Raw genomic sequence first — 14725 nt, forward strand, 5'->3', positions numbered from 1 at the left:
GGAAGAAATGGCTTTTCATCAAAGACAGCATTACAACATTGGAATAAAACAATATACAAAGAATTTTATTAGAAAAACTGTTTATACAAGACTGATATCAACACAATACTGTAAAAACCATAAAACCATTATGTCTCTGTCCTGGAAGCCACAAATTCCACCAACATATCAAAACTAATTATTTAATATCTTTCCCAAATTCGAATGCAAACGTATTCCACGTGTCAATACTGACAAGCTACACTAGCTTTTCTGTACAAATGAGGAGTTGTTGAGCAGTACTTCAGAGAGAATATAATTAACCTTTATCACATTCCTTAGCCGTCATGTACAATGCACAGCAGTGACTCCCCAGTTTAAGTACAAGCTGAAGGATCCTGAATAAAGACAAGTAGAGAAACAGCTTGATCCATTTTAGAGGATCAGCCTTGGTTCCAGCAGGGAGTCCCAGCGCTCGGTCACCTGTAGGAGGAGATGAGGACATTTTTTCAACTACGAATATGCTCATACGTATGGCATCATTAATTCACCACATTGATTGAGTAGATACTTGTCGCCATCACTGTGGCATTAAAGGCTTTCTACCAGCATTTCAGTATACATAAATAGTCCTGCTTTAAGTTTAGGATCTCAGCGCTACTGCGTCTGCAGCAACTTTCTACTCTTCTTCGCACTGGCACCTAACATTTTTGGAAAAAAACCCTTATCTGAGTTTGAGATGAGAAGATATATATAAATGTTGTGTCTGTTCAAGTGCATAGATGAACCGAGCTGTTATATATTGTAGTACAATGTGCACGTTTTTACTTTAACTTCTTATGTTTGCATAAATATTTGATTTAATTCTTACTTTTTATTGGACATTTTCTTCTGCTGTTACATACATATATTCTTTTTAAGTTCCCTTATTATATACAGCTCCGGAAACAAATTAAGAGACCTCTCCGAATGTTTCTTAACTCTCAATCTTTACATGTATGGCAGCCATTCCAGTGTCATTTGAATTCCAACACATACAAATGTTGTCAGTAGTTTATAGAATACAATACAATAAATTAATTTAACTCAAACACATACCTATAAATAGTAAAACCGGAGAAACTGATAATGCTTGGGTGGTTTCTTAATTTTTTCTGGAGCTGTATGAAAATATATACAATTGACAAACAGACATGAGATTGATTTCCATCCTTTCACCTCTCCTTCCCTTAAGGTTAAACGATTCCTTTAACAATAGAGCAGTTGCTGAATAGCTTACCCGAGAGCCTCTGGACACGGCGTACTCCACGCTCTCAGAGCCGTCTGCATTCTGATACACCAGGTCAAACTTGCCCGGCTCTACAGGAGCTGAGGGAGAAGCAGCAATGTATGAGGAGTCGAAAATGTGTGTACCATAACAGAAAACCAGTCTGCTTGCAACCAACGACAACCATGATACTCTCCATGGTAGACTTAAAGTTTTATTTATGAAAACCAATGATTCTGGAAGCCCGTGCTGAGCTTTGTGATGGTGCATTCACACAAAGAAAAAAGCGTTTGTGCCCAGATCAAATTAGTCATGGAAGAAACGAATTGATGCAATTTTGCTTACAGACCTGACAAAACATTAACTCAGGCTTTTTAATCGTTAGAAATATGTATGTGTTTTTGACATACTCTTGCTTTTTAATCACATTAAATAAGGTCATTTTGGCCTTCTGTCGGAGCGTCTAGTTTGAGTGACGCGAGGAATACAAATCATCTCGCAGTCGAACTTGTGCGAGTACTGCAATGCGATATTTGCTTTAAGCATGTGTTTTGCAAGGAAAACCTTTTTGAATGTGGACACGTTCAATTTAAATTTGCCATTTTAGAGTAAGATAAATACTGTACAAGTGTTGAAAGGGTTCTTACCTTGATAAGCATAAAGAAGTTCCAGCTCAATCTGTTTGGTTGTTGGGTCAAAGCTCACAAGCTTTCCTTCCTAAAATGAGAAGCGGCATGTGGGTGAGTAGTGTGGGGATTCCAGTATGATGAGGTCAGAGACAATCACACTTACCTTGTACTCTGATACCTCTGGGGTGTAGTTCTCAGTTAGCTCCAGTAACTGTGAACACACACAAATGTTTATTGTATTATTGTAAGTACATTAAATGTGAAAAAGAGTTGTTAAACAGAATTACACCTACTGGTAATTGGGGAGTACCCATTATTTTCAGCAGGGATTACAAGACAGTGACATTCTGCTCTGCTCAGCTATCCACCAACAAGCTAGCCATGGGATAAAGTTAGTGAGTCTTACCTTAAAGGCGATCTTCTGCCCTGGCTGAGGTGGGGCGGCCAACAGAGGCATGGAGCTGTAGTCCCGTTTGGGGGCAGCTTCTGCTCCGTTTGCTTCGTTCTACAACAGGGGAGGAACAAAGTATTGCTGAATGGTGCAGAACTGACCACGTCTACAAATATAAAACCAGATGATAACACACAGAGGATTTCCTTCATGCAACTGACTGTTGAGTACCCAGAAGTTTGATGTGAGAAATGTATAGTACGGGTCCCCAACATGAAGAAACTGCCGAATGCTAACTTGCATATCTCAGCCGCCATCTCCTGTTCAGAAACTGACTCTACGATCTAACCCCCCAACCCCCGGACTTTCTTTTACCCACTACTGTGCAATTTTTAATATTATCGATTTAATATTATCGATATTATTGTGAAATTCCACTACTGCGCCATATTTCATAATGTGCAATAACCCACACTACACTGTATATAGCATCATATTTATATTTATTTTTTGTTAAGGTACACGGCGTCTCAGTGCTCCTTACCTTACCCCCCTTACCCCCTTTTTTGCACTAATTGTTGTAAGTGTTATATTTTATGAGTTGCTTTTAATCTCATTGTACATGTGTATAGTGACAATAAAAGGCATTCTATTCTATATGTTGGGCAATTTGCACATTTAGCACAAGTTGAATTAATTAGCATATGCAGACAATAGCAAAACAATGGTTTGGCTGATTTGGACAAATTGTTGTGGTTTCTGAGATATACTGAGGATGCCAAGCCCATTTCCGACAATTTAAGACAAAAAAATGGCAGTTTTTAGTCCCCTAAAACCAAAAAAATCAAACCAAACTTTATCAAAATCAGCCCGACGGGAGTACAAGTATGGCCCCTTTCTGGTTAAAGCTTCAATTTTTGATTTTGAAAATGTCAGAAATGGTTTCAACATCCTCAATAAGCTCTGCCAATTTTTAAACTATTGTGTCCATATGCTAAATAATGCAACTTATGCTAATTGCCCAACATACGCAAGTTAGCATCCAGCAGTTTCTATGTGCTGGGGACCCGTACTATACATTTTATAACTTTGGGGTACTTTGGGGAAACTGTATTTGGCTTTACTTCTTTATTTGTCATTAGAACTCAAATTTAAAACATGACCTAAGCAGGGACTGAAATCCCACTGAATCACAGACATTAATGCGAGACACACCTGGAGGACCACTGACAGGTTGGTCAGTGCGTCAGTGCGGCAGGACGGTTCTTTGAATCCGTTATAGCTGGACCCACTGAGGACCCCTCTACCCCCACCCCTGCCGTGCTCTGCAAGACTCCCCCGCCCCATGTGTCCCCGGCCTCTCCAAAGTGACATGCTGCCCACAGCGAAGCTCGGCTGCTGCATCGGCTGGTGGATCAACAGCTTGATATCATCCTCACTGTCCGAGTCAGAAGACGCTGCGTTTTCATGGTGATTTGGCGCTGCTGCCTTCTTCTGTGCAACGTTTGTGGCCTGCTGGGGTTTGGAGCCTTTACTTATTGCTGCTTTGGGGGCAGTGGAAGTTAAGCAAGTTGTTTTGGGCAGGCTTTTCACAGCAGGGGTCTCATCAGAGGAGGTGCTTTCTGAAGAGGATGACGTAGGAGGGCATGGTTTAGACTGGGGGGGTTTGGTGGTTGGAGGTGCCTTGGAAGCAGCAGGAGTGGAGGAGGGCGTTTTGGGTGTGGGTTTTTTGGCAGCTGGTTTTTTAGAAGCTTCATCATCCTCGCTGCTGCTGCTGCTGGAGTCAGAAGAGATTTTCTTTGCTTTTGTCACTGGGGGCTTCTTGCTGCTTTTAGCTGGCTGCTCTACACTAGGTGGGGGTTTTGGGGGACAAGCAGCTGCTTTGGGGGGTTCCTCTGCCTTCTTTTTCTTCTTCTTCTTCTTCTTCTTCTTTTTGTCCTTTTGTTTTATCTCATTCCTGTCCTCTCCCAAAGTCTGCTTGGTATCTGTCTCCACACTCTCCTCACTCTTTTTTTTCTTCTTCTTTTTCTTCCGCTCCACACACACTGCCTTCTCTTCTGGACACTCCTCCTCTTCTGTGGGTCTCTGTCTCTTTTTGCAGTTTTCACTTGCTGCATCTGGACCGCTGCTGTGGCCGTTAAGATGAACCAGAGAGTCCACCTTCACCCTGGAGAATCAAAAATCAAGTCTTTAAAAAGGAGGAGTCAAACATGGTATATAAAATACATATTTATATCCCTGGAGTTTAAGACTTTGTTGACCTTAGACAGAGTTTTTGACCAAGAAAACCTTCCTGAATCAAGCACAGTGAGGTAGGGATTTGAGAGGGGAAACCAGGTTAGGTAAGTTTAACTCCAGCTGGCTTCAGTAGCTCTAATAGATTATTTAAAAACAGGAAATCAACTTCTCCCAAAAATGTATATGGTTTATAAAGGCACTCAGTTTATAGGTTAATTTGCAACATGCCAGCACATTGGCCAGTATAAACTAGAATATAAAAAGGGTTTACAAATATGTCATTAAACACAGTAGCCTAACCCATAAACACGGTGAGAATACAAAACCCGGATATAGGTTTGAATATATCCAGCCCACCCAGCATTACAGACCAGTAGCATTAGTACAATATATTATTGTACAACTATACGATGACATATACTATTAATCCCCTTTTTGGGATATATTACTAGTATTACTACACTTATTATGGGTACAGTACTCTTAGTACAGCAGTTTGTGTACAGTACTATTTTTGGTAGTCTACAGATATTGGTACAGCATCAAGGGTACAGTAATGTAAGTACAGTACTATGGGTACAGCATCGTAGGTGCAGTAATACAGGTCCAGTAGCATGGGAAAAGTCCTATTGGCACAGGATTATGTGAACAGTACTATAAGTACAATATGATGCGTACAGTATTATCGACAGAGGGACACGCGCACCTGAGGCTATCGTCATCGCGCACCACACACACACTCTCGGTGTGCGGCAGGTAGCAGTCCTGGAGGAACAGTTGCAGGATGCTGCTGCGGCTGAACCCGAACTTCTCCAGGATTAGGCTCTCCAGGTCCGCCACCACCCGGCAGGTGTTCAGGTCCGCCAGTAGCCAGCACATGCGGCATCCCGCCACAGCCGGCGGCGGGTAGTCGAAGTGGAGGCGCACGCGGATAAAGTTTTTACCGTGGGTAGCCATGAGCACGAGAACACCAAAACACCGCTCTGTTCCGCCGGAAGCAGTCACGGTATTTCTAACCGGGAGTTTCAGAACAAGAGTGTTAAAAATAATTTAGATACGTATGTTTCACACTTACTATGTTACTGTTTTTAATTCACCAGAAAGAGACTGAAAAAAAGAGCCAAAAGTTCAGTAATTAAATAAATAAACAAATACAAATCTATCAAATATTAAATTGACTGATTTTAAAGTGATGTGCAATTTGAATATAAATTGTATATACCCAATCAGAGACTTATATGGCTCTGCCAATATGCTATACATACATTATTTACTATAAAGTAATTGTATTTATCTTAAGACAACAGACTTATCTGAAGTCTTTGGTTACACTGCCCTCTGGTGGCGAGGATGCAGTTGGTGGCAGCTTATATAATGCAATATACATGTATATTATACTATGATAATTATTTTTATAATAATAATGGTCTCCATGCATAGCAATATTATTTTATCAGGTGACCACACAAAGACAGAGTATAACCGCGCCACCCGTATGCAGACAACAACATGTTGTGCAATGACTCAAGGGAATTGTAGTTCATTGAAATGCTTTTCGTACAAATGTCTTTGAAGGCAAGTTTGAGAAATCCAGGATGTACAGTGGCTTGCAACACCAACAATAGTGTCCCTAAGCTTTAAGGGATGAATGAAATGCTCTTAAATGAGTGTTCCAAATCACAGACTGTACACAAAAATAAAAAGCACGCCATGAGTCACCTGACTTCCCCACTGGTCATGTGATTTCTTGTAGCACTAAAGCAGCAGCGGGCACAGCGGAGTCAGTCTAACAATGGCAGCAGTCTGGACTCTGTTTGTGCTGGCCCTTGTCGTCAATACGGGTAAGTCCTTACTGTTTTCATGCCAACATTCTAAACTGCCAACTCCTAAACGATAGTTAACTTTAATATCTTCTTGCGCCTGTAACTTACAGGCTGTAAGTTATACGGTAAGTGAACACTCAGTGACGTGTGTGTGTAATGTAAATGTGTGTATGTGTGTGCAGGTCTCTGCAGCCCCCTGGAAGCTAAGGAGGAATGGGGCTATGTGACGGTGAGGGACGGGGCCCACATGTTCTGGTGGCTGTACCCCTCTGAGGGGCAGTCTGCTGGGCCCACTCAGCTGCCTCTCATCCTATGGCTGCAGGTAGGAGTGCTGCTTCCTCTTTTCATCATGTGTCTGCTTTCTGTTTCACATGACGGACAGAAAACTGTTTCTGCCTGAATCCTTGTCGAAATTGACATCATTGTTGCGTGGCAAAGCGTTCCAAAGCGGGCTCTCAGCAGACTTGGTAGTGGATGGGATGTTCAGCTGTGGCTCAGGGCACAGGCGGAGATAGCAAAATGTAAGTACTGTACTTGAGTACATCAGTGGGTAAAACAATTAACCCCAAATGACTGTGATCTATTGAGGTGTATGTAAATTGCTTTGGATTAAAGCAAAAGTCCATGGACATGTCATATAATGGGTTTAATATTCTTGACTTTAAGAATTACATTAATTTTTTTTCTCTTTAATTAGTTTGGGTAGACACTTCAAGTTTGCTGCTACATCACTCACATTTGGCCGGGTCTACTCACATCAGTGTATTTGAAACCAACCAAAGTTAAAAATCGTTGAGAGATAGGGAATTTGGCATTGGGGGACATTTGCACAGTATTAGAGCTGTTAGATTATAAGGTTTTTATATTTTGTTCTCAATAAATCAAGTTACTAAGAAAACAGAACTGATGAGAAAAGACTTTCGCAAGTTGATATTCAGATTATAGAATATGGAAATTGACGTCCATGGGTTTAGGGCTAGCTTAACATTGAACATTGCTGTGGTTTGTTTAAAGCAGTTGAAAGGTAGCTTGATGTTATGAGCATTGGCTATAAAAACCTTCTGTAGTGTGACTGAGTGACTAACAGCAGGGTCGCTGCAAAGCAGAAACTGACTCATGAAGTAAAAATAAACAAGCTGAAAGAAACTCTTAGGAAATACAGCTATTTAAATGTAAATATGACTGCTGCTGTAGGAAGTAGACCCTCTGCTAAGCATGATGATGATGATGATGATGATGAGGAAGTTTGCCCTTGTGTCTTCAGGGGGGGCCAGGAGGATCAGGAAGTGGCTTCGGGAACTTCGAGGAGATCGGCCCTTTGGACAGGGACCTGGAGCCCAGAAAGACCAGCTGGGTAAGATGGGCCTTTTTATTGGAGCACTGTATCTTTCAACAAATAGTTCCTGTTTGAACTCTGATGATGGTCACGTTGTTGACGTCTGGTTAACCGGCTGCTTCAGGTGCAGGCAGCCAGCGTGCTGTTTGTGGATAACCCTGTGGGGACGGGCTTCAGCTACACTGACCGGCCTGATGCCTTCGCTACCAACGTTGCCACGGTGGCCTCGGACATGCTGGTGCTGCTGCAACAATTCTTCACACAGAGAGCGGACTTCCAGGTCTGTCCCACAAAGTACTGAACAATGAAACATGTTTACCTGCTTCATTTTATTACACACTGAAGGTTCTCGTGCTTAAAACTCTTAACACTCCAGACATGCTGATCGAGTATAACTGACTTTTATCACTGAGGCTGGAGGTTAATAGTCCCGACTTGTCGAACAAAGCAATATAAAAGCAGCTTTATTTCCAGCAGCCATTGCTTAAATGAACATGTTGTAGCAGCCTGGATGTATTTATTATAGATTTGCCTGTTTTCTGTGTTTTAAATGTGTCACCTTGTCTTTAACCTCAAACCAAATCTACCTACGGGCAGGGTTGGAAGAAGTACTTTTTCTTAAGTAAAAGAAACAATACTAAAATGTAAAAAATTCTCTGTTGGAAGTAAAAGTCCTGCATGTATATCTAAAAGGAGCAATACATTATTGTCAAAATACACCATTACAGTAAAAGTACAGAAGTACTAATTCTGCAGAACAATGGCATTTATAAGTGATGTATAATTATATGAATTTATTTGATTATTATTATTATCATTGCATTTTACTGTTGTAGACAAAGTTGATACACTATTTATGTTGTGAATTTTTTTTGTCTAATTTTCCTTTGAACCTTTTTTTAAACAGTTGGTCCAATTGTTACATTTTCAGAGATGCATGTGTTAAAGGTTTATCACATGGTTTTTAATGCAGCATCTGATTAACCTGAATTTGTGTCACACAGAACATCACTACAAGCTGAATTTTAAAACAATAGTTTAAGGACATATGAGGACTAAAACTCCAGACTATAGCAGAACATGATACCACAGAAGCTGCCCAGTGTATCCTCTCTAAGCCTTTGTTTGCTGAAGAGGAGAAACTGTTCACTATCTATATGTATCTCTAATGTGTCATGGTTGCAGCCTTTGCTTTTTGTACTCTGTGCAGATCGTGCCCTTCTACATCTTCTCTGAGTCGTATGGAGGGAAGATGGCCGCTGCGATCTCCTTGGAGCTCAACAAGGTGAGTTCAGAGTCCTTCAGTGATGATGGAAAGTCCCGTGTTAAACAGCTGGCATGTGATGATGAGTCAGCAAGGGTTTCTCTACAGTAAAAGTAATAAACCAAAATGTTCTGCTTTATCCATTTAATGACAATAATACTTCATTTTGCACATTTCTATTCAATACTACCATTCTTAAAATTAAACGGCTCATTTGCTTTCAGATTTAGTATACTGCACATTTTGTTTTTTTAATTTGTCATATTTTTGTATGTACTTTTTCTGTATATTTCTACCTCTTAACATTTATTTTAATTTAACAATAGTTTTATACTTGTTCTATATTTGCTCCTTTTCACAACCCATTTCATCTGCCCCATTTATAGACCAAAGCAGATTCCATTTATTAAGAGACCTGCATGTCAAAAACCTAATTCTGAGAAGTGTACCGCTAATTGTTTTTTAGGTACACTTAATACTATTCAACGCCAATTTTTCCAATATGTCAGTGACTAGAGTTTAGTTTTTACAGCAACGGCTACATGTCTGATTTCAATCTCCTTTTCACGGCTCCTCTTAAATAGTTTTAGAGCAGTTGGTGTTGTATTTTTTTAAATGTATTTTGTTCTCCTATTCAAACCGCTTTTGTAGACTGCTTTTTCATGATGAAAATCTTCAGGATTCATCACTGTGTAAAACTCTAATGTGTGCCCTCTATTTCCAGGCTATAGCACAGGGGAAGGTGAAATGTAACTTTGCTGGTGTGGCTCTTGGGGACTCTTGGATTTCGCCCCTGGGTCAGTATCTTTTTATAATTTGGGTCATTTAAAAAAAAGAAATAGACAGTTTGGTTAATTGCTCAGCATTATCTAGTTGTTACTTTTATTCACCAATGACAGGCAAATGGAAGAAGTAAAATTCATGACAGTGATCGAAACTTTATCAAAGGTGTGATGTCAAAATACTTTCCTTCACCCACAGACTCTGTCATGACCTGGGGCCCGTACCTCTACACCACTGTAAGTAACAAACCTTAGACACACCTTATCTTCAGAGGTGGAATACACAGACATTCTACTACTAAAAGTAGTGATGGAGATATAGAATGTAGAAATATTTTGTTACCCTGCAATTCCTGCATTCAAAATGTCAAGTAAAACTACAAGGGTATGGGCTTTAAAATATAATTAAATTACCAACATAAAAAGATTATAATATTTATCAAAATGGCCTTTTTACAGAACAATATATATATCACTATTTATTGTATTAATGTTACCATTTTACCAACTTAAATGTAGCGGATTTTAGAGTTGGATCTCATTTTAATAATGATATACTTCTTGCTGAAATGCCATACACTGAAAAAACTGTGTGTCTGTCTGTCTGTCTGTCTGTCTGTCTGTCTGTCTGTCTCCTCTAATCATAAGTCTTACCATTATGTCTGCAGTCCTTGCTGGATGATGTGGGCCTGGCAGAGGTCAGCAGTGCGGCGGCAGCGGTTAAGCGTGCTGTGGAACAGGAGCAGTTTGAGAAGGCCACAGAGCTGTGGTCGGTGTTGGAGACGGTGGTGGAGCAGGTCGGTACCTCACTGTCAGGGTCCCTCTCACATACAGAGCCATAATCTCTGCTCGTAGCGGTTATTCTACACGTTAAACCTTACTGCTGTATAGTAACCGTGGCCATGATTCATGTCAACTTACGCGTGTTTCAGTAGGGAGTCCTAAACACGGAAGTTAGTTAGCACTTCCAGGTAGATTTTGGTAAAAGGTCTGTGGCTCATACAAGCATATAAGATTTATCTTCTCAGACATGAAATACCCCACTTGTGAACTTCGGATGCTTCCATGTATTATAGAAACAGTTTTTGTTAACAAGTTGCTAAACAAGACTATGAAACGCATCACTCCAAACATTAGCCGCCTGTAGCTTCGCGCTGGTGACGTGAAGACATGCGTCAGAGATGTAGTGTAATATTATAAGGTAAACTTTTCACTTCTGCTGATTTATTTCCGCTTAAACCATAATACAAGTTGTGTAAATATGTGGAGATTATCCTGCCAAACTAAACATTTAAGTATCATAAACATGTGTTTGTTTTGGTTGTCAGAACTCCAATGGCGTCAACTTCTACAACATCCTGACCCAGGAGCCGGATGATAGCCGCAGCCTAGCAGCAGGAGAAAACTTCATCAGTAAGAGCCCAGCAAGTTAAAAACTGACTGCCGATAACTCATAGGTCCGTTATTAATCTAAGAAGTGGTGTTTCCCACAGCTCTCCAGGTTCGTCGCCATATCCGACCCCTCCACAGCCAATCACTGAGCGAGCTGATGAATGGGCCGATCAAAAAGAAACTGGGCATCATCCCCCAGAACGTCACCTGGGGAGGTACTGTACCGTATCTTTAGTTCTACATGCATGCTTTTCATGTTCTTTTTATACTGTGTCTTTGTGTGTTTTAGGCCAGGCAGAGGAGGTGTTCAGCAACATGGCAGGAGACTTCATGAGGCCTGTGGTGGATGTAGTGGACCAGCTGCTGAGCGCCGGAGTCAACCTCACTGTGTACAACGGCCAGCTGGATCTCATCGTGGACACCATGGGTAACTCCCTCACTCTATTACTTTAAGTGCAGCCGCAGCGGTGGAATGTAACTAAGTACATTTACTTGTGATTAAGTTGTGTATTTTCATGTTTTGCTATTTAATACTTTGACCAAATCTTTAAGGCAATTTTGTACTGTGTTGTTTTTTTTAAACAAAATGAATGTACTTTGCGGGTATTGATTTGTTATACCGAATATTAATCAACCATTAGATTACTATAAATTAAGCAACCCAGCAGTAGATCAAGCAATTTAAATAATCCCCACCTTTACCAACTGAACGCTGACATTAATGCATTCATAATTATAATACAAACATGCAATATTTAAATCTGATATGGGCCATACTGGAACATTTAGTATTTTTGAATTATATTTAATGCCAATACTTTTGTACTTTAACTTGAGATTTTTACAGTGCAGTATTTCTACTTTTGCTTTCGGTGCAGCGGGGCACTTCCTGTCACATGGTCTATTCTTCTGTGACATGGGCTGCTTTCCATATTGCATGGCTTTTTTTCCCCATGTAATGCAGCTGCCTGCACAAAGTTAGCATTTTAGGGGATTATTACTTACTAGTGTATCCCATGAGCAAAGGATTGTGGGTAAGAATAGCATGGAAAGCACTGTAAAATGGGACCAGATACATCCTGGTATTATAAGCATGTTGCATTTGACGTATAGCGTAGAACTTTTATAGTAAGGGTTTAATTTGGTGCAGGAATGAGTCCTTAACTGGGAAATGAGTTGGCATTTTATTACTTTTTTGGCTAGATTCCCAAAAAAAGGTCTGTGGTTAATAACAGCTTACAAAATGCCATGTTTTGTCTTGATTTAGTAAATCAATAAACACTGCTCTAGCAAACATATAAAGCTTTTGTGTCTCAAAAACAGTGGTGGCTAACAAGTGACTAAATGACACTATTAAACGCCATCATGACGATCATAAGTTGCCTTTAGCTTAGCGGTGCTGACATGCAGCCATGTGACCCTAGTGTAGTTTGTTTATAGACTTTATTGGCTAACATTTCAAAATCCAGTGGAAAAATCCCATTGATTTTTGTGATCTCCAGGTAGGCCTACAAAAATCCCTTCATCACTGCGCCACTTTAAAGCATGGTTACTGAAGCGCGCCTTTGGTCTCTACTTCCTGTCACATGGTCTGTTTTTCTTGTCACAGGTCAGGAGCTGTGGGTGAAGAGACTGAAGTGGGAGGGGCTACCTCACTTTAACAATCTGAGTTGGACCCCCCTGAACGATCCCATCTCAACAGGTTTAACTGGAGCTTTCTGCAAGACCTATAAGAATTTTGGCTTCTATTGGATCCTCAAAGCAGGTCACATGGTAAGACACTGGCATTTGTGGTTGCGTATTGGTGATATGTTTAACCCAGCTCAGAGGCACATTTACGTCCATTATTTAGCAAGAGTTTAGAGTGAGGATATTTTTGAACTCCTGTTACTTTCTCATGATGGAATATTTTGGTTGATTAACTTGAGTCTTTATGTCCCAGATCCCCTCAGACCAGGGCCCGATGGCCTTGCTGATGATGAAGATGATCACTCAGCAGGTTTAATCTCCCACTCGGTTGCCAGCTGGAATGGCTCTGACAATCTCGATGATGACACGATCCTTTTTTATATTTTCTGCTAAACCAAATCAACACTCTGAGCTATGTGATTACAACACTGACCTGTTTAACTTTCAGCCAAAAAACAATAAAGGCACTTTCTTTTTAATCACCGAGTGGTTCTTTGACTAAAACACCATCAACTGTCCTTACTACATATCTGAAATGATTGCTAATTTGATTGAAAACTGTTTGAATGGCAAATCATAAAAACATGAACACATGTTTTGCATAATCTTAGCAGGGATATTTATTTGGTAATGTGTGTGTGTATATGAACGTATTGCTTGTTGTCACCAAATACATCAAAACATATACCAACATGCTAATGTTTAGCAGGTATAACAGATTTGGCATGTTTGCATGCTAACATTTATTACATAGTTGGGCTAGTTTCCTTTAGTCCAAATTTGTATGGCTCCAACATGCCTACAAAACCTGCACAACAAATTACATTCCTTCAGCCTCAGTGTACCACATGTTTAATGATATTTAGTACATGTTAGCATGGTTACACTAAAGTAAGATGGTTAAAAATCACAGGTCATTGCAATTGATAGCATTAGCATAGTTATAGCCTTGTCCTGCTGCCATTCATCATCTGTGGTTTATGGGACAAAATGCATGATAAATTGTCTTTTTGTTAGAAGTGATCCTTTTACCAGACACACAATAAAAATTATATATTAATGTGCTGGAGTAAAGCATGCTGGAGTGGAATAAAGGTTTGTCTGTGTACTGCCACACTGTTTTCGTTTTATGTATTTCTTGGAAAACCTATAATGAATTCTGTTTTTTTAAATCACAACGAAATTAATTTTTCACAGATATTTTTATTATCAAATTCAGAACATGTTGACAAATTGATTTAAGTAAGCATTATTCCTGAATTGACCATGATGTACCTGGTTAAGCCAAAAAGAGCTGGCCTGACAAGACTAGTGAATACTTAAGAGAAAGCAATCACAGCATGTAGTTTGTTTGTAATAGTCTTTAACAAAGTTTTTTTTAAATAATCCTTCAGTTCAGTTTTTTCAGTTTACAATGTTCCCCTATAGTTAACATAGATATTATAAAGCACATTGCTGGATCCAAGTATAAAAGTGCTATACAAATTAAACTTAATCCATTAATATGTGGTGTATATGTGGTATAGAAAGGTAGATCTTGTCAAGTGATACGTCTGTAAACCGATACACCCCCATAGGGTCCCTCTCACATACAGAGCCATAATCTCTGCTCGTAGCGGTTATTCTACACGTTAAACCTTACTGCTGTATAGTAACCGTGGCCATGATTCATGTCAACTTACGCGTGTTTCAGTAGGGAGTCCTAAACACGGAAGTTAGTTAGCACTTCCAGGTAGATTTTGGTAAAAGGTCTGTGGCTCATACAAGCATATAAGATTTATCTTCTCAGACATGAAATACCCCACTTGTGAACTTCGGATGCTTCCATGTATTATAGAAACAGTTTTTGTTAACAAGTTGCTAAACAAGACTATGAAACGCATCACTCCAAACATTAGCCGCCTGTAGCTTCGCGCTGGTGACGTGAAGACATGC

At 40.0% G+C, this 14725-nt stretch overlaps 2 protein-coding genes across 2 annotated transcripts; one reads left to right on the plus strand and one right to left on the minus strand.

Annotated features, from left to right (window-relative positions):
• Positions 1-38: 38 nt before the first annotated feature.
• coil (coilin p80) lies at positions 39-5487 on the minus strand. Its single transcript, XM_063903030.1, has 7 exons — positions 5211-5487; positions 3482-4433; positions 2282-2380; positions 2039-2086; positions 1894-1963; positions 1259-1347; positions 39-462 (listed from the first exon to the last, which is right to left on the minus strand). The coding sequence occupies exons 1-7, from the start codon at positions 5459-5461 to the stop codon at positions 415-417; spliced, it is 1557 nt and encodes a 518-aa protein (XP_063759100.1). The 5' UTR covers positions 5462-5487; the 3' UTR covers positions 39-414.
• Positions 5488-6194: 707 nt separating this feature from the next.
• Positions 6195-13267, plus strand: scpep1 (serine carboxypeptidase 1). Its single transcript, XM_063903471.1, has 13 exons — positions 6195-6345; positions 6510-6649; positions 7592-7681; positions 7788-7943; positions 8874-8948; positions 9652-9724; positions 9909-9946; positions 10378-10506; positions 11038-11122; positions 11203-11316; positions 11391-11528; positions 12711-12874; positions 13044-13267. The coding sequence occupies exons 1-13, from the start codon at positions 6297-6299 to the stop codon at positions 13104-13106; spliced, it is 1314 nt and encodes a 437-aa protein (XP_063759541.1). The 5' UTR covers positions 6195-6296; the 3' UTR covers positions 13107-13267.
• The last annotated feature ends 1458 nt before the right edge of the window (positions 13268-14725 follow it).

This window comes from Eleginops maclovinus, chromosome 16 (assembly GCF_036324505.1).
Source record: "Eleginops maclovinus isolate JMC-PN-2008 ecotype Puerto Natales chromosome 16, JC_Emac_rtc_rv5, whole genome shotgun sequence".
In the NCBI taxonomy this organism is placed as follows: Eukaryota; Metazoa; Chordata; class Actinopteri; order Perciformes; family Eleginopidae; genus Eleginops; species Eleginops maclovinus.